This window comes from Delphinus delphis, chromosome 10 (assembly GCF_949987515.2).
Source record: "Delphinus delphis chromosome 10, mDelDel1.2, whole genome shotgun sequence".
In the NCBI taxonomy this organism is placed as follows: Eukaryota; Metazoa; Chordata; class Mammalia; order Artiodactyla; family Delphinidae; genus Delphinus; species Delphinus delphis.
This window is the reverse complement of record NC_082692.2, coordinates 35,491,837-35,516,943: the sequence shown is the minus strand read 5'-3', so window position 1 is coordinate 35,516,943 and position 25,107 is coordinate 35,491,837. Positions and strand designations below refer to the sequence as shown.

Genomic DNA, 25,107 nt, shown 5'->3' with positions numbered 1-25,107 from the left:
TTGTGTTTGATTTCTGAACCGTTGGAATCTAGTCCTTCACAGAAATTATTATAAACCATTACAAACACAAAAAAATATTCAAAGAATGATATAATAACAATAGTATTTTGGATAATCTAAAAATCAGCAGTTTGCCACAGCTGCCTTAGACTTGGGCTTTGTTTGGAGCTAGAACGGTTCAGAATTGGTGGAGGCCTCCTTTGCGCCCTCCCCTAGCCCCACCCTCCCTCCCTGAAGGTAACATCACTGTCCGGATGGAGCTCCACAGCCTTCCCTTCGTGCTTTTATATTCGCGCTCTGTGTCTTTCGTGCCCTGTAAACATTACTTAGCCATTTCTTGACTTAAGGGGCGGCAGAGTGTTCTCTTTATAACCGTTTGTCGGACTGTGCACCTGTACTTGTGTGTTTTATGAATCTTTCATGTCCAAAGCTCCCATTCCCTCCCCCCCGACAAAAACTATTGAAAATTTTGGAATTTACACAAATGGTACGGGTCCATATATATCCTTCAGCAATTTTCTTTCTTTCAATCACCATTGTGTTTTTGAGACGTATTCACACTGCTACACGTAAATCTGTTTATCCATGTTGAATTCTCTAAGGTGTTCCACTGTATGACTGTATCACAGCTCTCGCTCCCTTATCCACCCCCTACGGGGGACCTTTGCGTGGTCTCCTGTCTTGGTTCTTGTTCGTTTGACTGTCTGCTATGATAAGAACAATGCTGCCAGGAGTGCCCCCTCGGGCACACATGTGACACCATCTCAGGTATATGTTCCTAGGCGTGGAATTGCCAGGTGGTGGAGGTTGCATATCTTCTAGATATTGCAGATTTCAGATATTGCCAGATTCATCCCCAATGGTTGGTCATAGACTTTATCTATACAATTCACTTCTCCCTGCTTCTCTTTTCCTTTTCTTTTTTTATACGGAAATTGCTCTGCTCTGCTCTCTGGGTGTCCCCTGCCCACAGCTCTCTGTACAACAGTGCCCTCATGGTTTTCTGAATAGACATCAGTTTTTTCAGAGCACCACTTAGAGCTTTATGTTCGTTATTTGGAACACAAAGCACCCATCGTTTGTATCTGAGCACAGACGACCCTGGTTTCTTGTTGGCAGGTCTTCCCCAAACTCATCATCAGTTTCCTCGGGGATTTAGGAAGGTCTTACCCAGCTCCACTATGCTTGCAACAGAATAGGTCCTGCAAAACAGTAAGAACTTTTCTGGGCTGAGACTGGCCAAACACAAGAGAGGACAGATGGAGGAGCCGGCCGTGGTATATTTTATCAGATACATTTTTGCAGGTGAAGTCAAGAGGTTAGAATTTTGTCTACTGTGTTTGATTGTTATGGACTGTGTCCCCTCCAAAATTCACATGCTGAAATCGAATCCCTAATGTGATGGTATCTGCAGGTAGGTAATTGGGTCATGAGGGTGGAGCCCCCATGAATGAGATTAGTGCCTTTCTAAGAAGAGACCAGAGAGCTGGCTCGATCTTTCCAGCACAAGTGGACACAACGAGAAGCCGGCAGTCTGCGCCCAGGAGAGAGACCTCACCAGAACCTGCCTCTGATCTCAGGCTTCCAGCCTCCAGAACTGTGAGAAATAAATCTCCATTGTTTATCAGCCACCTAGTCTGTGGTAATTTGTTACAGCAGTCCCAACTGATGGAGACATTGGTCAAATGCCTAATTCACTCAAAGCAGCACATATGGTTTCTGCATATCTGCACAATGAAAAATGTGGCTCTGGCAACCAGTAACAGGATCATCAGTGTTCAAGTGCTCAAAGGAATAGACAGCCCCTTCCTGGGGCTTGATGTATTTTTGCAAAGAAGAGTGATTTATAGAACCTGTGAGCAAATGTGGGTAGAGAGACGTGGTGACTGGGGACCATGGTGACCTCCACCAGTTATGCCAACTCATGTTGGTAGCCCAGGACTGTGGTAGCTCTGTGGCCAGGGGCTCTGCCCACTGCCTGGGCATTTGGTTCCCGACACCCAGAGTCACGGTTCATGACAATTCACTGAGCATCTACTTTGTCCTCGGCTCCATCACATATACACCTCGCTCAGCACTGAGATCAGTCCTGGGGAGTAGGTGTTCTTCTTCCCTTACGGACACGGAAATGCAGGAAGGTTAATGGGCCAAAGTCACATGACTAGCGAATGGCAGAGGCACCATCAAGCAGGGTTCTCCTGACTCTAGAGCGAGTGCTCTTTTTACTAAACCATGGTCGCAGTTCAAGACTCACCCCGGGGCTGATGCCCACAGCCTTCCATTCTCCAGAACGGCTGCTGAGGGAGTCGGAACTCCTCAAAGGGTCTGGAGCCTTGGCAACTGGGAACTGGGCAGGGAAATGGGGTGGGGACTCCTTATGACTCCCAGCCTCCATCTTGAGCCTGGACATTTGGCCAAGGACCTTGTGTCACCGAAGCTGACCCTATATTCACAAGCACCTGTGGAGTAGAATCGGCTCAGGTGGTGAGACTTTATCACTGGTCTACAGAGCCACCTGAGTCCTTTTGGAACCAGCTGAGATGCCATCTCAGCCTCTGGGGCAGCTGCTTCCTTTTCTTTATCCCTTACTCCAAAGGGTCGGCATTTAGATCATTCATTTCAGGTAGGATGAAAACATCTCTAACCAATCCAAGCCCTCGCACGTCTCCTTGCCAAGGCTGTGAGTGTTTTCTGCATGTCTTAAGGAACTCTGTATCCACAAAGAGATACAATTGTGGCACTTGACGGCTGAGGAGTGTTAGAGTCATTTGTTCATTCAACCAGGGATCTGTAGACGTCCGCTAAGTCCCAGGGACTGTGATGGGCTGTTGGGCACAGGATATCATTTAATCCAACCACCCCCATTTTACAGATGTTGGAACCTAGGCACAGAGTCCCTTAGCTGGTGAATCTTTAAGGCAAAAATCGGATCCCTTAGATATCACTGATTTATTCAGCTAACACTTAGGGAGGACCTTCTGTGTGCCAATCACTGTGCTTGGGGCTGGGGGAGAAGGATAAAAGACTTCTATACTATAAAGATAAAAGACTTCTATACTTGTATAATTACTATACAAGTGACAAGTTCTCTTATAGAAGCATATGCAGAGTTCCGTGTGAGCCCAGGGGAAACTGAGATAGCTCTGGGGAAGGGAAGCTTGGACTGTCTGCCTTTGGAAATGTCTCAGAAAGAGCTGCAAGTTCCGAAGGGAGGAAGATGTGTTCAAAGCTCAGAACCTTTTCTTCAAGCAAAGGCTTAATGACAAAAAGAGAAACAGAAGTTGCTTTGGTTGAACCAGGTGAAAATCCTGGGGTCCTGCCATTTGCACCCTGGGTCCCCTCACCCTCACCCTGTGGTCCCAAAGGGTCCACAGGGTGGCCCAAATGGGTCCCCTAGAGCCCATTTTGAAAACCACTGGGCTGGCTGATGCCGGGAGGGTTGCTCCAGTTGTCTCCATCAGTGGTTCCTCCCCTCATCCTGGAATTCCTGGTCTCATACTGGGTGCTCAGTCCAGTCTGCTGAATAAATTGATGACAGTCTGGCCTTTTGCTTTCTCTCAGATTTGTGGCTCCCGGGCTCAGAATTCCAAAAAGCATTTCAAGACTCAGGCTTAATTTTCCACCACACGGGAGAAGGTGGCAGTGGTGGTGGCCTGTCTTTGGAGAATGGCAGGGACGCCACAAGAGGTCACTGCAGGAACACCATTCAGGAGAAAAGAACTCCTCAGAGCGCTCTAAGCTGGAACAATGAGGTAGAACAGGGAGCCTTCAGGGTCAGTGCCTCTGTCGACCCTCATTAAGGCCCTGCTGGGATTCAGCGCTGTCACTGCCCGCTCTTCAGGTCAGGTAGCGTGTACTACCCGGTGGTAATCCGAGGGCCCCACGAGGCATTGCAGCGACAGTGGCCTGTTCTCAGGGGTCGCTTCTGCGTGGCATGTGGTCAGCGTGGGACTCCCCGGGCAGCCCCAGATTTCGCTGGGCAGTGTCTGCAGCAGGTTTACCCAGAGATGGCCAGGAGTCCTCAACCCCTCCCTGGGCCTGGGCTGCAGGCGTGTGTACCCGGAGGAATCGCCCAGTGCAGGGGCCGGGTGAAGGCTTGGGTGAGGGGGGTCTCCAGGGTGGTACAGATTATTTACTCATCAGTCAGGTAGCAAATGCTGAGGAGTTCGAGCTACCGCCTGGGGCTTTCTTTTCCTAAAAGGCCTCTTTGACCAAGACTTCCTTGCTCAGAAATGCTCAGTGGCTCAACTGCCTGTGAGAGAAATCTTTGGATTCAAGGCTCTCAGTGAACTGGCCCAGCTCACTGTGTTAGCCTTTTTCTGGACTACTTCATATCAACTCCCCACAAAGCACAAAACAAACACATACCCCCCCCCCCACACACTGTATACACCCCCCCACATACATATACATACACATCACACACACACTAAATACACATACATCCCCTTCATACATACATATCACACACACACACACACACACACACACACCCCGAATCAGCCTTCCCCCCACTCCCCACCCCAGCACACACACGACAACTATCCCCTGCTCCCACCCTCCTCTCTGTGGTTCTGACTCGTGCTTATTCTTCAAGGCTCAGCTCAGGCCCATGGCCTTGGTGACACCCCCCAGGGGCCACTCTCTCTGTTAAGATCCTGGAGCTCTGATGGTCTGTCCCTCTCACCTGCCACATTTCACACGCTACTTGGTAGTGCGATGGGCCTTTTGAATTTTAATCACAGGCACGTGGTAGAATTTTGATTGTGAGCTGCAGGAGATCCAGGCCCTGATCAAATATTGCTTGGAAGAGACACCTGAGAGAGAGGGCACAGCTCCCGTTCCTGGGATGGCTTCCTGGGCTCGCCCTGAGCTGTGAGGCCGTCAGAAAGCAGGGTTCCTGGAGTACATCACCTCTCAGTGAGTTACGCGCTAATGTCAGGCCTCTCGCTTTTACAGAGGGTCAATGCGAGAATCATCTTGTGGAACATTTCGGTATCTTTTGTAAAACTGCAGTTGACGACATCATTCACTATGTCACTCAGTGTCCTTTACACAAAGGTCCCCACGATAAATTCTGGTCTGTGTTTAGTTCCAGAAGACATTTTATTTCTGCAGATAAATTAGTTAGTATGCTTCCTGTGGTCAGAAAATGAAAACTGTGTAACTCTGGGTACTCCTCTTTCTGCTCGGTGGCTAGATAAGACAGAGTCGGATTTATTGCCTTGTGTTGTAATCCGCTCAGCTGTGGGCTCCGAAAGCACTTACTCCTTCTACTTCTTTTAAATGGACTTATTTTACGTTCAAATGTCTCATTCCACTTTTGCAAGATGTGTGAGTCTGGGAGTCATCTGGGGAAGCATTGACTTGGCCTGTTTATTGCCTGTGCTGGCTGCCGGGGGTACAGAGATTAACTTGACTGCCCCCAGCTTTCCAGGAGCTCACATTTTAGAGTGGAGAATAGCTATGGAAATAAATAATTACAAAACAAGGCTAAAGGACAAAGCAGACTGGCGAGAAGCGGGTGGGCAAGGCTGCATGAAGGAGGTCAAGGCCAACTTGGTTTGGGGCTACAGTAGGAAGAGGACAGTGGATAGAATAATACATATGTCTAAATCCGGAATTAGATAAAGAGTTATCTTTTTAATGTATATATCCCCTTGGGCTGGCTACGCACCCTTCGAGGGCAGGCACTGAATCCCTGTCCCTCTGTGGACTCCATAGTGCTCAGCCTGGGGCTGAGGGCCGTGCGGTGTGGTGGTTACAGCACAAGCTCTCAAGCTACATCTGCATTTGCATCCTTAGCTGAGCAAAGCTGGGTAGGTTCACCTTAACCCCTTTGGGCCTTAAGTAAAGTGAGGATAATAGTAGTACCTCCCGCATGGGGATTTTAGGAGCTTCAAAGAGGGAAATACAAGGAAAGAGCTTAGAGCCATGGCACATGGGGAGGTACTCAAGAAACGTCTGCTGATTAGTCCCCGCTGCGTCACTGACAACACTTTACCACGCTGGGGAGCTAGCACAACAGAGAGGGAAAAACACACGCAGCTGAATTCAGCAAAGCACTCTCAACTCAGCCAGCTCGATCTAGTTCAGTTAGGATCACTTTCAAATGATGCTTCATTGAAAAATAATAGTTTTATTGTTTCCTGAAATAGTGTGCGGGAGTCAGCCCTGCTCTAAGTCCACCAGTAACTTGTTTGTTGATGATATTCTTAGAACCGGTCATTGATGATTTTCTTAAGAAACCCACCCCCTCCAGCTCTGGCTGTCACATCCAGGGGGCCCACTGGGCCCAATTCTTCTCTTGCCCCACCGTCTCCGTCGGTTTCCCTGGTCACTGCCTTTCGAAAGGACCAGGTTCCTTGGGTGGGCAGTGAATGCGGGCAGAGCCATGATGTGGATTTTCAGCTGGGAAGGGGAGTAGAAGGCTTCTGAAGAGCAAAGATGCTCACGCACAGAATGGGCCTTTCCACGGGTGCTTCTCTGTGTGCCAGTGGCGTGGCGGGAAATGGTTAACAACCAGCTCTCTGGGAAAGAAAGCCCCAGTTTATAACAGTATTTGCCCTTGGTGTAGATACTCCCACTGTGGCTGATTTCAAGCTGCCAGTGGGATGTCACTGAGGGTGGAATTGGGAAGAGAGGCACAGAAGCACACCGTGAGCCAGTGTGTCCAGGACACAGACGCAGTCATTGTGGATAACCTCATGAGCAGAGATAGCAGTAAAATGTAGTAAATGAATCAGGAAGTGATGCATTTTGAGTGTTCCCCAAATTCCTGACAGGGTGGCATGCTGTCCCCTGGCTCTGGCCGAGATTACACTTCTGCAAATTTTCTTGGCCGTATGTCTACTGACACAAGCAGAGACATATTCTTACGCAAAATACATGAGAAAACTTCTCCTGCTCAGATTTGCTTATTACTCCTGACCCCCCCAACCCCCCAAAACCCCAAACTCAACCAAGCGACCCCACCTGCACTTTCATGGAAACTTAGGAACATGTAGGTAAAAGAAAGAAATAATATCAAAGGGAATACTTGAAATGGAGGGTGAGGGAAAGTAGGGAGGAGAAGAAACAGACAAAGAAACAGAACAGAAAGGGGGAAGGAACCGCAACACAAACCCACAGAGATGGAAGGGTGAGGCCAGGTGTAGTCACTGCCTCATCCCTGTACTGAAGCCCAAATTACAGGACGTCAGGAAGCCAAATACACCGAGCGAGTTGTTTTTGTTCTTACAGGAGCCATGGCTCCTGGCCTTCAGCCCCAAGGCTAGTCTGAAGGGCAAGGGTTAAGGCAGGAAATGGCGCTGTTAATAATCTGCTGCATTGAGAGCTTTCTCTCAATGAGAAGAAGTCCCTTCTGAAATGTGTCCCTTGGGACACATGTGCACCGGCGGGTCCACAGCCCCATCAGACAAGCTCCTAAGGCGTCTGGATAGCAATGTGGCATTTGATCTCAAAATGGCAGCTGGGAGATGGTAACACTTCTTCTCTAATTGGGATAGTATGCTTTTAAGATAAATAGTATTTCAAATGCTCTTAATTAGACTTTCAGCCAAAGTGCTTTCTGTTTGAAGTTTGCTGATTACTTCAGGCAAAGTTGGGCCCTGCTGCACCTGACACCTGCTATAGTTCATAAGAAGGCTCCCAGAGAGGTGAACACAGGAATTAAGGAGGAGCCTGCGGTTGAAGAGACGCAGCAGGGGGCGGGGGGCGGGGGCATAGAGGATGGAACACCTCTTGCCCTGAAAGCCATGGAAACGACTCCCCAGGCTCTAGAGCAAAACCGCCCTTGGAATTACTTGAGTGGTATTTTCCACATCATTGTTTCTGTTCAACAAGCATCATGAAGACTGAAGAAGAGACCAGGTGGCAGCCAGCGCTAGGGATGACTCCCTCTCCGGTGACCTGCACCTCGGCGCAGCTCCCCACAGAGGTCCCTGTGCCCTTCCCAAGCACGGCGCTATGAGTTAGGGCCCCGGGCAGCCCTGGCTGTGTGCTGGGGAAGGTGCTCTGCAGAGTCCTGGCTCCAAGACCCTGCCCAGGCCTCTGGCAATGGGAGGTCAGGCCCAGCACATCTGCCTGACCCCTCAGTCCCGGGGCCAACAGGGAAAAGCTCAGGCTCCATCAGTGTGTCTTAGGCTTCCTTGTTCTGTGTTTCTGATGTAATCAGTAGTTATTTGGTATGATCATTGTTACGACCAAAACTAAACAACCAACCTTCCCAATAATCCAAGTTACTAGGCTCAGATGGGTTACCCTCATCACGCTGGGGCTCTACTCCATTACCCCCAGAGATCCTGCGCACAGGATTTCTCCAGCTGCAGGTCATTCCAGGGGCCAGCCCCTCTCAAGGGGAATCCCATTGTTCGGAACATATGAATTGCTTATTTAATCAAAGCTCTAGAAGGCTTGATCCCAGGCTAGTGGGAGAGGATACGGGGGGCCCTGCCCAGGAGCCCTGCTCCACCAGCCTTCCAGGGAGCTGCACACTCCTCCTGGGTGACTTCCTTGGGTCACATGTCACAAGGGGGCATTTTCTGCAGATGCCCACTGCCTAAAAGGTGCCCAGGCCCTCTTACGATATCACTCTGTTGGTTTAGTGTTTGCATTATTAATGTATGAAGTGGGCCCATCGTTGTTGTGGGCAGTAAATTGCATGGGGACCAAGAGCGCCCAGTGTGGACTCAGAGACCTGGTTCAAGTCCTAGTTTCAACACTTACTAGCCTGTGACCTTGGGCAAGTCACTGAATCACCTTCATCTGGAAAAGGCACTGCGCTCTTAGGACTGTTGTGAGGATGAGGAGACGTGCACATAAACCAGTGCACAGAGGTAGTTCAGCCACTGGTAGCTGTTTTCATCACCAACCGTTACTGCTGCGATGAGTTAGTCGTGGTTCTAGAAAGCTCCGAGTAGGACCCTGAGGAGCTGGGACATAGGGGGTGAATTGTCCCTGGTCAATTGGTCCCAATTGACTGGTCCCAGAGAGGAGGGGCGTCCCAAGAAAGCTGCACTGACCGCAAACCTCCCCTCCTTTAACCTTCCCAAGGGTTCTGGATGGGTTGTTGTTCAGCTGGGCGTGGGCTTCCCACACCAGGTCAGCCTGTATTACCTTCCCCGTCTGCTTGCAGGCTCCACTTTGTACCCACCTAGAGCTACTTGCTGCACGTGCCGCTGGGTGATTTCTTCCTTCAGGCGACCTGTCAAAGACACAAAGGAAACCACGGGTGAGTCTCCAGTGGGCTGGAGGAAGACGTGGCCTAGGAAGCAGGTGGCGAGCTAAAAAAATTAGGTAGAGTATGAAAGACCAAGCAAGCATAGCCCTGCAGGCCCTGGATGTGTGGAACAAGAGGCTGCAAAGGCTGGGGCCCTGGCGTATCAATATAAGCACACATTTCACCTTTGGACTCTCTGTGGGTTCAGTTATCTTAGTATGTCACTCATAATTTTTGCTAGGGCTACAGTCTCTTAAACAGTTCTATGTGTCTATTATTAATGAAAGGGGAGGCAGGATTCGATCTTTTAATAATTTATAGGATCCCTTTTAAATCCACTTCTTTCTTTTAAGCTATAAGAAACTGTGTCAAAAAATATGGTGGTTTTAGTTGATGATAACCTTAATATGAACACGACAGTTGATCATTTGGTAGGAAACACATCTAATTCCACGTTGCACCAATAAAGGTCTAGTGTGTAGATCAAGGGAGGTGAGAGCACCGCCGTACTCTGCAGTGGTCAGACCACAGTTGGTTATCTGTTCTAGGAGCTACTTTTTGTAAGGAACATTAGTAAAATAGAAAATACTTAGAAGATGGTAACTGGGATGGTGAGGGCTCGGAAACCACGCCATGTGAGAAATGGTTAAGGTGACTGGAGATGTTTAGACAGGAAAAAAAAATATTTGGAGTTATGGAGACAATGGCTGTCTTTAAAAATCTAAACACTGTTATATGGATGAGAGAACAGATTTATTTTTGTCCTACTGCTGAGGGTAAAAGTCAAGTCGAATGAAGGCAGACTTGGGGCTCAATACAAGGAAGAAACAGCTCACAGCGAGGACTGTCTCCACGTGGATTAAGTTGTCTCAAAATGGACTAAATCTCCTGGCAGAGCAGTGAGCCCCTTCCTGAAAACGCTCAAGCAGAAGCCGGGCAGCCATCTGTTGGGTTGTTAGATGGAGAATTCCTGCCCTGGGTAGGAGCTGGGACCAAATGACCTCCAGGCTTCCTCCATCTCTGAAACTCCGTGATGCCGTGCTTGAGGCATGGCTGCAACAGCAGCCCTGGGGTTAGTTTACGTCCAAGCGTTCAGCACACTTGTTAAAATGTCAGCGCTGTCTGTATTGCACGTCCCATTGGGGAGATGTGATCAGACCACTGGGGGATTCTGAGAAAGCCTGGGAACTTCCTTGCTTCCTTTCCTCATATACAGTTCATTCTATGCCTCAAAGGCTACACCTGAACTGAGCTTCCAGTGAAGCAGTCACAGGAGACCTTGTCACTCCCCAAAAGTTCTAGGGCACTCCTAGAATATTATGACTGGGAGGGATGGCAGAGGTCATTCAGTTTAATTTCCCACAAAATTTAGGAGTCCCTTCTACAGAATGAAATGGTCATTTCACCTCTGACTTATATGTGCCCCGGCTGTTCCACTGGTTAAACTGTATATAAGGAATTGCTGATGTGCTATTGACACCTGATTCCTTGGAATTTTCCTATTTGGACCTGGTGTGTTCTCTGGAACAGCACAGAAAAAGGATCCTCTCTCATGAGCAGTGAGACCCCTTTACACATCTGAGGGTGCTATGGTTTCTCACTTAGATGTGTCCTCTCTGGGTTAAACATCCCCAGTTCTTTCAGCTCCACCTTGGAAGCCACCGTCTCCTGGTGTGTCACTGTGCAGGTCTGCCCTGCCTTCCACGTGTCCCCCCTGGAGAGAACTACGCACAGAGAGGGAGCCAATGACTGGGTGGAAGCAATCATTGCACCCTAATTCCAAGTGGGGGCGAGTGAGAACTTAGGGAATGTGTTGGAAGGGGGTGAGGAGGCGGAAACCTAGCCCATGGATGAGTACTGGATGAGCCTGGAGCCACCAGGACCTGAAACCCAGCCCAGACATGGCCAGAGGTGGGCTCTCTTCCCCACGTGACCCTAGTGTCTGCACCAGCAGAGTCAACGAGTTGGGGGCGCAGGGGTGGTGCTGGGCTGAGCCTCCAGTCTGCCTCAAACATTGCTGACTTGATTTTTAAAGAAGCACGGCACACACGGTCTTCAAATAAAAGGAGACCGTGCTGCGGCGAATGCAGTTTCGAGGAGGTCATCGAGGGCTTTCTCACGCCCACAGTATGGAGCACCGATGCTGCTGTGGTGCCTGGCTGGTCTCCTGGGTATCTGGCGCAGGTGGCACGAGCCTCTAACGTGCCTGGGTACCACCCTCCTAATGAGACTGGACAGTGACCTGCTCCTTTAGAGCCCACACGGGCTGCCTGCCCCCTTGGAAACTACCTCCCCGACAACAAGCCTCCCCGCCAAAGAGTGTCCTCGACGGCTGGCCTCCCTGACCATGCGACTCCCCAGCTATGCGCCTCCCACAGGTGCTCAGCCTAGTGTGTTGTGGCTTCCCCTGTTCCTACCAGAGTGACCAGGCTCCCCTTCCAAAGCCCTGGGGAGGCTATTTTGGAATGACAGGGTGAAATATTCTCCACAGATCCAGCCTGGGAAATACTGCTCATGAAAATAAAGAGGCGGGGTTTTGCCACCAGGACTGAGAGTTCTATAAACTGCACAAACGTAGATACCTATTCCCAGAACAATGAGCCCTCCCTTGGGGTCGTGAGGTGGGTCATTAGAATGCCGCAACTTGATAAAGGTAGGTGGAAAATCTGTTTAGTGATGCTCAATTCCGGCCAGTTGGCTAACACCTCCCACCACATGGCATTTTTTGCTTTTGAGAGCTTCCCAAACAAGCTTCTAAAAATAGCCTTATGGCTGATACCTAATTGCATTTTCCAACAGGGCCATTCTTCATGTGAAGGTAACAGTCTCTGTAATCGGCTGGATCTTGCAGCTCCATAGGTCTTGGCAGAAGAAGGAGTTGAGGGGGATTGCAGAATTCACTCAGCATGCAGCTCGCTGTCATTAGCACGGTGATAAATTTGCTACTTTTGGCCTGGGTTCCTGGACACATCCCTGTCCCGAGGTATGGAAAAGAGATGAAACGGAAACAGAGAACTCCCAGCCCGAGGCAGGAGATGGTCTGGGAGGGAAGCCGGGGAGGGGAGGAGTGCTCTGCTTGTAGGAGAATGGTGGTAATTTGTAATTTTGCCTCCGGTAACTTACAACAGTATACGCTGGAAACACCTTCTCTCGCTTTTGGATTCATTACTTGACAAGAGTGGAGGTGGCAGCAAGGGGTGCAGGGGTACGCTGAGCTCCAGAAGAGAGGCATGACCTTTAAAAACACCTGCGAGCAGGGTATGTGCCAAGTGGTGGTTCATAGGAGAGGTATTATCATCATGCAGAAGCAAAACTCATTCTTTTACAGTGATACTCAGTTTTCTGGATAAAACAATTTTCCTCAAGCTTCACACTGTATTTTGCACGCGTGTTAGCTTGAAATCGTTCACCAAGTGAAAGCTGTTTAGCTGGTCCAGGACAGAGCCCTTCACTCATTCTCCCTTGGTACAGCTGTTGCAAGCTGTTTGTGCAGCTCCCACGATGCGGTGCCTTATCGAGAATGTTGATGTTCCTGTCAAGCAGTACCTATTTACTGTTCCTCCACCCTGTGTTAAGCACTGTGTTCTAAGTGCTATGGAACCTACAAACTAATAGAAGACTCCATCCTAGTTCAAGAAAGTTAGCGTGATATGGGGGATGGCAGACAGGTGGCCTGCATGCTTTTCCTTTAAAAAGCTGAACCCACGGTTGACCTTGTCCTTCCATCCTGGATGGTTTGCTTTCCTGCTGAGTCTGAGTTTGGCTCTTCAACCCAGTACTTTGGGCAGCGATAAGCAGTCACTTGGAGTTGGACTTTGAGATGAAGCAGACCTCTTTGCCGTTCTGATTTTACTAGAAAGTAATTACAGATGTGTAGGTAGAGAGAAGTAAGTCCAAATCCCAGCTCTGCTACTTCCTAGTAGGCCAGGTTACTGAACATCTCTAAGCCTCAATTTTAGCATTTGAAAAATAGGAACAATAATCTAACTGTGATAATACCTGCTTTACTGGGTGGATCAAGAGATAACGTACCAGCATCTGTGACACATGACACTAACTTTAGGCATCAAGGTACTTTCAGACATACTGGAAGGATACTATGTTCATAAGATGACAGGCCCTGAAGGGCAAAGGGCTAAATGTCGATCAGTGCTAGAGGGAAGTTCAGAGGAGGAAAAGGTGGGTTAGTGGCACTAGGAAAGGCAACATTACTAAAGGTGAGACTTGAGTAGGTTCCGAAAAGTGCAGGGGGTTAAGGGGGCCGTTGGGAAAGGCCCAGAGAGCTGGGCCCTTAAAATCAGGCACATTCGTCTCCTCCTTGCTAATAAATATTTCCAGTCACAGAGAGCTGTTGGAGCAAGATGGTGGAGGAGGTCAGGTATACATTGGTTTGGGGCAGGGGTTGGAAGGAGGGCTTGAATGGGGGAGTAAGGCTGGGGGGAGACCGAGTTCTAATCATACTAGAGTCCAGGATCCTAGGTAATAATTACCAAGGGCTTTGGACCCAGGTAAAAATCTCTTCTTCCATTTGACTCTACTACTATGGTATCCCGGGAAAATCCAATGAAAATAAACTTCAGTAGCAGGATTGGGGTGTGGGGAGAACACACAGAATGTTTCCTGCCTGAGGGGCCTCTTTGAAAGGGAAGGTCTAGTTAGTGGTTCTGAATTTGGAGCATCGGTTGTGGCTGTGACGTAGAAGCCAGTTTCCCTGTGCTCTAAATAGAGGACTGTGATTACCAGAGGCTGGATTCCCTAAGCTGTTTGTAAGGCTATCTGTGAAAAGAATGGGCCTAGCATAAATTAAGCGTGCAATCCTTAGATGAATTTCCAAGAAACGAGTACATAAATCATTTGAAGCCTTAAAATCAGGCACATTCATCTCCTTGCTAATAAATATTTCATCAGGCTTTATCTAAACTTGTTTGTGTAATCTGAGTATCTATTGAGGCAAGAACCACCTCTTCCCACCACAGCAATGGCGGGTAAAATTAAAAAAGAGAATATCGAGAAGACTTTGCTGGGTTAGATTACAAGACGTATTTCTGAACACCAGGAGCAGGACAGAGATGCAAAATGGAAAGTGGAGCTTAAGCCTTCAGCCTCGGGGCTCCGGTCCAGAGGCAGGAAGGAGGTTGAAAGTGCAAGACATGGTTGCAAGCTGCAGGGTGGGGAGAGACTCCCCGCCACCCAGCCTGTGAGTGAAAGGGGACGGAGGAAAACAAGTGCTGCCTGCTGGTGCCTGGGGCTTGGGTCACGCCCACCGCAAGCCCAAGGTGGAAGAAAGGGCAAACTCAGCCTCTCTGCTTGCTGAGCCGAGCCGCCCACTGACTCTGACCAGGTCAGCCACAGCCCTGTCCCAGTACTGCCGGGAACAGTTGCTCCAAGTTGTCCTTCTTGGAGCTGCTTTTGTACTGGGGGCCTGGAGGGTCTGTCAGACAGAGAGGGATGAGCACAAAGGGACAGGGAGAAAGAGAAAGAAAGAAAATGGTTTTCATTAAAAACGAACCTGTCCACCAAAATGCCAAAGTATATGAATAAATCTAATGCTAGAAAAAGATCGCAAAACCAATGGTTGGGACCTGAATTTGTTATAGATGAAAAGGTAGTTTTCCGGACAGGCAGAAAAAGACATTTATTGATACAGAAGCACAGAGGGCTGAATGAGCCATACTCTTCAGTTTACTGCACACCATCCTTGTCAGTCTGGGCAAAGCCGTGTGCGTGCGCTCCTGTGCCCTGCTTCTTCTAACAGGCACACGTTCTAACTGGTTCGATGCATACCCTTTTATTGTATGTAATCTTACATCTGTGTTATAAGTTTTCTGTGCAATTTGTAAGCTATGGAAGTAATGCTGTGCTACAGAGCTCATTCTGTTTCCTACCTATTTATCAGCACAGCGTTTTTGACATCTACCAGTTTTGCTATATGTGCATCTAGTTCTCAGTTTATAACTGCTACATACATTCCATACTGTGTACCCCCAAATTTTACTTCCCTTTCCTGAGGCTGGAACAACTAGATTGCCCCCCATTCCCACTAACAGAAATAGTGCTGTGATGACCATCCTTGAACATGTAGTCTGGTAAGTCTGTGAGAAAACTCCTTTGTTGGGTCTCAGCAGATCCGTATATTGAATTTGAGGCACTGTTCTCCATCAAGACTGTGCCAGTCTACACTCCCAAGACAGACTTCAAAATAAGCATGTTGAGAATACCCAAAGAGATGAATGCAGGCATAAGATTTCTTTAAAAGGAATAAGAAATCATGCAGCAAATAGGTATAAATGAAATAAGAATAGGTGGATAGGAAAGAAATTTTGAAATGAAAACTAGAATCACTGAAACGAACAAACAAAAGATAGAAGGAATAAGGGACTAAGCACCAGATTGGACATATCTTAAGGGTGAATTAGTGAACTGGAAGCTAATATAGAAAAGCTCATCCCAAACACAGCACAGAAAGCAAGAGGTAAAAATGGAAAGAGCAGTTAAGAGTCACAGAGAAGAGATTGAGAGGTTTCATCATTTGCCTGATAAGAGTCCTAGAAGAAAGGAATGAGGCAGTGGTGAAGAAGCAAGATTTGAAGAGATAGCAGTTGAGATTTTCCAGAATTGAAAAAAACATAAGCCCTTGGATTGACAGTGCACTCTGAGCATTGAGCAGGATAAAGAAAAAATAAATCTACCCCTGGACATATCATAGTGAAACTGTATAACTTCAGGGGAAAAGAGCCACTATGATCAGCTTCCAGGGGACCTGCAAAGACCAACTTAGACGACAGCCCCGGCCCCAGTGACAGCAATAGGTCCTGGAGACAATGGAGGGAAATAACTGTCAACCTGAATTTTATACACAGTCCAACTATCACTCATAGGTGAGGACACAATAAAGTCATTTCCCAGGCTTCCCTGGTGGCGCAGTGGTTAAGAATCCGCCTGCCAATGCAGGGGACACAGGTTGGTGCCCTGGTCCGGGAAGATCCCACATGCCGCGGAGCAACTAAGCCCGTGCGCCACAACTATTGAGCCTGTGCTCTAGAGCCTGCAAGCCACAACTACTGAAGCCCACATGCCACAACTACTGAGCCTGCGCTCTAGAGCCCGCGAGCCACAACTACTGAAGCCTGCGCACCTAGAGCCCCTGCTCCGCAACAAGAGAAGCCACCACAGTGAGAAGCCCGCGCACCACAATGAAGAGTAGCCCCTGCTCGCCGCAACTAGAGAAAGCCCACACACAGCAACGAAGACCCAACACAGCCCAAAATATATAAATAAAATAAATAAATTTATTTAAAAAAAAGTCATTTCCCATCATAAGAGAACTAAGCTTTCACCACCACTCCCCCGCCCCCATCTCCGAAAGGACTCACTGAGAGGCAGCCAAGCAAGAGAGCATGGACTCTGGAGCCAGGCTCCCTGGTCAGCAGACCAGCCGGGCCACTTGCTGGGCAAATTCGGGTAAGTTATGAATGTCAGTGTGCCTCAGTTTCCTCATCTGCAAAACAGGGATAATGACAGTATCTGTTGAGAGGACCGAATTAGGTCACATACGTAAAGTGCTTGGAAGAGTGCATGGCGTATAAGAAGAACTATATAAGTGTAAGTCATTATTATGATGATCAGCAAGAAGAAAAACACAGAGAAATATGGAGGATAAAGAAACAATGATGAACATAAAAAAGTAGAGTACTTAAGTAAAAATATTTAAGTAGCTACCATAAACACCCTGTGTGTGTGTGTGCGTGTATGTGTGAAAACTAAAACTTTAAGCAGTAATAACACTGGAGCTAAGGTGAGAGACCATCCAACAGGGACTTAAAGCAAGCTACAGCCCTGGATGTGGGTGGAGGAGGATGGATTTGGAATAACTACAGACATTGTTACACTTACTTTTTAACTCTAGAAGAATAGAAATATGTAGTATAGCAGCCAAATCAATAGAGAATAAAAAAAAAATGCAGGGGAGAGGATTGCAGAGAGGGAATGCCAACATTTTAACAATTCAACACGGCAGGAAAGGAGAAAAGAAGCAAAGAAGACGGTGAAGAAAAAAAGGGCATAAATAATCCTGTTTGGTCAAACAGTGGCAAGAGCCTTCCATATATGTGTATGTGTATAATTGTGTGTGTGTGTGTGTGTGTGTGTGTGTGTGTGTATGTGAGCACACGCACACCCATATACACGCTTATATGAGTGTGGAGGTGATGTGAATGGGAATCTACAAAGCTGTTACAATGGGTTAGCTGCGATGGAAGTGGTGTGGTGAATGAAATGGGTAAGGAGGTGAGAGCCAAGCAAGATGAAAACAAAATCACACATCAGTAAGCGTGTATGATTTATGGTTTATGTAAAAATATATTTGTGTATATTTATAAAATGCTTCCTGGAGAGGGAAATGTGATGCTACTGTAGCATGCTGAAAATTGTGCTCGGGCACCTGCCACACGTGCGATGACCGAAAATACTCACAACCTGGGCATCAATGATAGGCTGGGGGTGATGGGGAGTGTTTCAGTTTATTTGTCAGACCCCTGTTTTTGCTCAGGAACATTATTGAGGAGGGGGGAGGATGGAGGATGGAGAGCCACAGGGAGCCCAGAACAGCAGCAGCAACCCAAGAGCTGTCCACTGGCCTGGGCTGGGGGAAGCCTGTGGGACGTCTCCAGCCCTCCCTAGGTGCAGAAGAAGACAAGTCCTTCCTGGGTTCCCTAGAGACAAAGGTCCAGTGACAGAGCACAGAGTGGGAGACCGGAAATGGTCTAAATGCTGGGCAAATGTTTTTAAGCCTTCTCATTCCAAAATGTTATTTCAGTTCTCCAGAATTCAAGCTTCTCCTTCCATTTAATATCATATTTGGTAACATTATTAAGTCACACAGAGAGGAAAACGCAGCTCATTCTGAAAATATCAATAATTTTAAGAAAAAACATATTGTAACTTGCTTTGATTCCCCTCATGGGGCTTTTCACCAGGACACCCCATCACCTTGGTCCTCCCTTGTAGAAGAGGATGTGCCCTGTAATTGATGAGCATTTCAGCTCGGGATGAAAGCACCAGACAGCAGTCTGGGCTACTTTCTTACCTCTAGGATGGTATATGATAGTATTTTGGAGGACGCTCTCATTTATAAAATATGACCAAATTATACCATGTCTGGGAGACCCAATTCTTTTCCTACGGGATATTCATTCTGGTTACCCAAGTAATCATAATAATCATACAAGATTAGCACATTCTGTCTGAAGCTTAGGCATTTGGCTATTGTATACGCTTAATTAAGCTAAGGAGCTTATTGATATCACTATTCCAGTATGTGATAATATTCCATAAACATATTCAGAGAATTAAGTAAATAAGTGCATTTGTTAAAAGCTCAAACAAATGTGCAGGTAGGTAAAACATCTCAGGGAGCTGAGGATTCATGACTGTGTTGGCATCCATTCAAAAGATGTTACTTTAGACGTTTGGAAGTTCTTATCTCAGCAAGGGAGGAATATAACTAGCTTCCACGACCTGCCCTGGAGGAGTAGGCATAGATCACAATCCTTCTTTCCGTCTGAAGACATGGCTCTGGTTGCCAGGGATGCTATTTGGGGTGAGAGGAGGGCCCGTGCAGCATGGCCTCTGACCTCCATCCCTGAAGCCCCAGGGGTAGTAGCACAGGACACTCTCAGAGGTGCCTGGGCACATTCAAGGCTCCCCTGCTCCAGGATGGGGGCGCAGGTATATTCCACCTATTCCCAAGGTCCCCTGCTCATGCTGGAGGCTAGTTTGTATGGCCCTCTCACTGACTGTGGAGGTAGAGGGCAGGGTTCACCTAAGGAATATAAAATACCCCCCCAAGCACTAAGATGTTTGATTTGGCAATGTACGTAGTTTTTAGATGGATTAACATGAAACTAGTGAGTTTTACATTGCTCTTTGATATAAATAATAAACTCTCTCACTCCAAGATAAAGCTTGGTTCTATTCACTTAGTTTTAAAAATTAGCTAGTGCTTAAAAAAAAGTCAATGGAAAGAAACATGCCCCAGTTCAGGTTCACTGCTGGTCAGACTGCCAGCTGGCACGTGAAATCACTGCCTTACACGGAGTGCTTCTTGATGTGGGAATTGTTCTCCGTCTGAAGAGGCTGGAGATTAGGGGAAACGTGTCAGTGAGTTTGTAAATAAAAGACGAAATCATACGGAAATGGTTTCAGCTTCCAGGTTCGAAAGTCATTGTTTATGTGCTGCTACACCTGTTGCTTCTTTCTCGCGCAATGGGCCAAGCCCTCTAATCCACGAGGGCTCCTGGGCTCTGTCTCTGCAGTCACGGGGCTGGGGGCGGGGGGCTGGGATCTACTGGTGCACCTGGGGAGAATCACCCAGGGGAGCCAATGGGGGCTGAGCTTAAGGGAAGGAGCCAGTGGGAAGACTAGGAAATGGTGGTGGAAGTGGGAAGCCAGAGAAGGGTGGTTGGCCTTCTGAGAGCACTGAACAGCGGTGAAGACTCATTCGGTAGGAGGGCCGTGGAAGCTGGCAGGAGAAATGGCAGCGGGAACCCTGGGCCTGGAAGAGTGGAAAGAACACGGGCTTTGGGAGGACGCGAGTTGGGATTGCCAGGGACTACCTGTGAGTGACCTTGGGCCACTTCATCCCTTTGAGTTTCAATTTCTTCACTAAAATTGGGTGATAACACCACTCTGGTAAGGGTGCTACAAGAATTAGACAAGATATACATCAACCACCCAGCACAGTGCCTGGCACATCGTAGGGGCGCAAAGTGGGGTAGCATTGGTGGTGGTAATAGTAAAAGTAATTATTATGGGGGGGTTGAATTACAAATAATACTGTATGGAGGACAGGAGAAAACAAACTCACCGCAATTGTTTCTAAGGCCTTGGCTATGTTCACATATGATATGACATCTGCATTTTCCCCCGTTCCCTTTCCTGAAAGCCATCTAAGGTCTTAATTAACTCGCTTCCTTGGGCCCAGTGGACTGAATGGAGGTGCTCTATCCCCCAGTGGGCGCAATGTCCCTGCAACAGTCCCAACTCAGGGCTTCGGCAGCCACTGAGTCCAACTCCAACTTTTTACAAATGTAGGACCGCACGGACTACACACCGCCTTTGGATCGGTTACTCAGCCTCAAGTTCACCATCACTTTCATTAGTAACGGGGTCTTTCATATTCCTTTATGATGGTAAATACGATTGATTTCTGCAAGTGTAACTAAATGACTTTTAATAAGCTTGCTTGAAGTGGTGGTGGTAATGGCTCTATTTTCAGAGCCTGAGATGATTCCTACCCTCATCCTTTTATTTTGTTTAATTTTCCAGAAAATAGCACTAGAGCTCTTTCTCCTGAGGTTTCTGTGGTGGCTGAATATTCCCAGCAAGGAGAGGGGTAGGGGAGCGGCTAAGAGGGAATTGCCGGCCATTTTGCAGAGGATGCTCTTTAGCAAGAATGTGGTTCCCCTCCCTGAACTTGAACTCTGCCTTCATGAAGTTCTAGTGTACACGTCTCTATTTCTGTACAGATTTCAGTCCCAGTAGTTAAAAGCTGGTCATTTTGGGGATAAGTTAGGACTAGTTGGGGATAGTTAGGACTAGAAAAAGAGGCAAAGCAGATCACAAAACCAGGATGGAGGCTTTTGCGGCAAAGCTTTGGGAGAGATGAAGGAAGCGGAAGGGGGAGTCCTCCCAGCCTGAGACCTACACTTCTTCATTCATCAGGGGGGCGAGGAAGGGGACGCGGGTCAGAACACGTGTAAGTACGGCTGACGGCGCCGGGTTTGGTGCTGCGTCTCAGCGGAGTCAGCAACTCCGGGTGAGAACATCCGAAAAGGGGGTGAATACTCAGAGGGAAGGAAACAGGCACAGAGAAGGAACTGCCGTCATACACAAAAGCGGAAATAATTGACCAGCTTCATGCTGAGACTTTAGGGGAGAGAGATCCCGAAGCTTTTTCAGTGTATAAGGAATGGTGAGTGGAAGTCAAATACACAGAACCCATCGCGACAGACTGAAGATGAATTAGGTGTCGCGCGTTCTTTAGCGTACTCGCTTTAGTGTTTTGTTTTGGTGAATATAAAAATGTTTGCAGGGCCTTTCATGGGTTTACTCACAAACTCAGTCTTATTTTTCACGAAAAGCCTTAATCCTTAATTATGACTCTTCCTATCACAGGATATTCAAATCCCTCGTGGCTGGGGATAGATGAATAACTGTACTCTATAAATTAGAAGACACGACAGTGCACATCTCAGGGCACAGCAACTGATGCGAATCCTCATTTCAGCAGAAGCTACTTTCCTCTCAGCTCATGGAGTATATTGGTGGTCAGCTGCTTCAACGGCCCAACGGGTGCCGGGAGGCGAGCAGACCTTCACCTTCTTTGAACTGGGGAGGATTAAAATTCTCAGAATTAGGAGCAGCTGCTGCCTTCTATGGGAGAGTCTGAATATTATCTTTGAGGCAAACACAGCTCTGTTTGAGATAATCTAACAACTTTAATGGACCATTTGAGTCTCTGCACGTAAGGTTCAGCTCCACCATTCTTGGGGAAGCTCTACACATGAAATAACCCCAATACAGGTGCTTCACGATGAGAGTCGGGTGTTCCATTTGGTGTTGTGTGTTCAGAAACACAGATTGGATGTTTCTTTAGCAGAACTATGTGCTTGTACAGCTAGCGAATTTTTTTTTTTTTCTATATCTCCATGGAGATTGTCTTACACCTAAAAGGTAGTGTTTGTGTTTGGCCAACGTGATGGTTACTTTTATGGGTCGACTTGGCTAGGGTCTGGTGCTCAGATGTTTGGCCAAACAGCTAGATGTTGCTTTTAGATGTGATTAAGATTTACATCAGCAGACTTTGAATAAAGCAGACTCTTCTCCAGGATGTAGATGGGCCTCACCCAACCAGTTGAAGGCTTTAAGAGAAAAAAGATAAGCTACTCTCTGAAGCATCAGTGCACACACCTGCTGTTGCTTTTGATTTCTGGAAGGCATGTAGCTTCAACTTGTAACAAAATATTTGTAGTCTTCAATAAACTGTGGTATTTCTTTAAAAAAAAAAAAATGGGGCTTTCCATTAGCCTCAAGCCTTTGGCAAAGTCTTGTAAAAGTCTGCCCGGCCCAGTGTGGGGCGGTAGCCAGGGGAGCAGGGTCCCTGAGGCTGGAGCAGTGGCCACCAGCAGTGCCACCGTCAGAGGGCGGGGGGCCCAGCAAACGGCAGCCCCTGCAGCGTAGAGGAAGACGAAGCCAGGGGAGGAACCTCAGGCACGCGCTCCAGAGCCGTCAGGAGGCAGCCCCTGGAGACCCTCATGGGAACAGTCTGGGGACTTTTTTCGAGACAAGTGGATGAATATGTAGCAGTAAAGCCAGCAGGGACGCTGGCCATAATCATTTGGGAATAAAAAGGAGGCTGGTGAGGCCAGGGATGTGCGAGACTCCTGGGGAGCAGCCTCCTCTAAGGCTGTGCCCGTCCAGGGACAGGAATGGTGGCTTCTAAGGGCGGGCAAGAGGCGAGGAGCCATGCAAACTGGAAAAGGATGGCCTTCTCTCAAACGCGGCCTGGATGCTCATCCGAACTCACAAACTGCTGAAGAAACAGAATCTGCTTAAATCTGTTCTTTTCACCCTTCTCAAAAACATCAAAAGCTAATATTTTGCAGACAGCTCTAGGCTGGCCATGCTGGCCCGGCCTCATGGGGTCCAACACAAACACACCTGATCTAGATTTGGCCGGCATCAGGAGGCCCAAGAAGCGGCCAAGGAATTAGGAGAGGAATCTGAGGACTGTTTCTCATCCCGGAAGGCCTCCACTTGAAATAGCTCTTGCTTTGGAGGAGCTGAGTGAGCGTGTGCAGAGGAGGGGGAGTGGGGATGTGGGGAGAAGCGTATGAATCCATCCGGGTTCAGGTAAAAGGATTTTGACGCTGACCTGTCACTGGAAACAGATCTGACTCCTTCTTCATGGCGATGAGTATTTGTACTCTTTTCTCTTCACAGTCAAGGGTATCAGTGAAGAGTGATGATGTGTGACATATGGGTTCCGTGGGGACTTTGCTCTGGGCCTCAGAATGTTGTCTGCTGGAGACAACAGGCTGGAGGTAATGACCTTCCATACCACAGAATCGTAGAAATCTATTTTTCGCGGATTACGTGGCAGCAGACTAAAGTCAGTGATCCTTCGTGGGCTGTTATTTTAGCCATGAGGGGGCATTCGGTGGAGTTGGTGGTTTTCACCTGGATCTTAGGAAATCACCAACAGTGCTCCTCTAATGGATGGATGACATCTTCCTGCATGATGTCACACATGACATGAGATCTTGCGCACACAGCAGGAAACGAACAACTAAGTATCTGGATGGCAAACAGAGCACCCCTGATTCCTAAGAGTGTGACATTACCAGTATTGACATCGTGGCATCTAGGAAGCTGTGGAAGGGCTCCGAGGCCTGCCTGTGGCTCCTCCACTCTCTTTCATTCTCTCAGATCCAGCCTGCATAACCCCGCTCCCAGTTTTCTCTGTCTTCCCTTCACCCTTTGAGTTATGGTGACCCCTAAGTTAGTGAGGTGTCTTCCAGAAGCAGACCCTAGTACAAGTAGCTTATTTGGGAAGTGATCCCTGGACAAACTGATAAGAAAGTAGGGAAGTGAGACACAGAGAGAAAGTGGCCAGTGAAGCGGGCACTAGCCATCCAGTTCCACTGTGGGCAAGTGCAGCTGAGGCCCACCGGGGACCTCTGAGGGCGAGTGGAGGACACATGTCTCCAAGTTGTCCCTGATGGGGGTGAGGGAGGTGGGGCGTGTATATACCAGGTTTTAACAGTCACTGGGTGAGGCCTCCTGGGGGGCGTTAATTCCCTGGCACTAGCCTGCGCCACATGCATCTCTTGGATGGTCAGAGAAGGCTCTCAGAGAGACTGGAAGGTGCTAGCAGATGAGACTGTGCTAGGCGCACACACGATATGCATCGGGGATACGGGTGGGGCTCTGACAGCATTTGCTCTATCCTTTATTTCTTGTTCTTCATCCTCCTTGTCTGAAAAAGATTAGTACTGCCTGCGGTTAATATAGTCTCTTACAAACAGCTAATTCGCTGGCTACCAAGCCAGCAAAGAGAGAGGCAGAGGAGATTCAATATTCCAGCCAGTCCGCTGCCTCATTTCTTATAGGTCTGGCTGGTACTGGGGGCCCAGGTTTATTTTCTGGCTTAATAGCCCCTAGTTTTCTACTGACCACATTTTAACAGACAGCGGATTTCCCAGACCTTGGCACACATTCTGCATGTTGGGGTGAGCTACTCTCTCTTGTGGCCTCAGTTTCCCGCTTTGAGGTGACACCTTGGAAATGAAGCTCTGATAGCGGAAGCTCCTTAACACTTCTTCACGGAGATCAGCTTTCACGTGGAGCACCGGGGAGGTGGCAATGTGTTGCTATGATGGTGAATGACACTTTGACCAACCCCGGCAGAGGTGGACACCATGTGGAAGCACGAGGGATTCGAGCCGCTTCAAGGACTCAAGCTAGAACAGTGGGAACAATGCATTCTCCTTTCCTCACTCTGTGCCGTGCCTGGCAGAACCTTGCAGCAAACTAGGAAGTCAGGGAAAGACATCCCTGGCTGGGGGAAGGTTGGTGAGATGCTGTTATGTGGAGAGAGATGAAAAGATAAGCAAACTGTCTTTAAGTGGGACAGAGAACAGAAAGTCTCCAGAGGCGCATTTAAGAAACCCATAGATTTTGCTGGGATGACCATAGAAGGGGAAATTGCATTATAGATGATTATCTCTGGTCAGATGTCCCCAGATCTTTTACTGGACACTTATTTGTGGTGACCTGTTACTCCACCACCAAGGCCTGGCTGAGAAGCCCTGACTGTTTTATCAGGG

At 48.1% G+C, this 25,107-nt stretch overlaps 1 protein-coding gene across 1 annotated transcript in view; it reads right to left on the bottom strand.

The window, feature by feature from the left end:
- KIF6 (kinesin family member 6) overlaps positions 1-25,107 on the bottom strand; it is a 383,680-nt gene that overhangs the window by 30,091 nt on the left and 328,482 nt on the right. Inside the window, exon 16 of the mRNA XM_060021290.1 lies at positions 9,155-9,205. Within this exon, the coding sequence (XP_059877273.1) occupies positions 9,155-9,205 (51 nt within the window). The remainder of the gene's footprint in view (positions 1-9,154; positions 9,206-25,107) is intronic.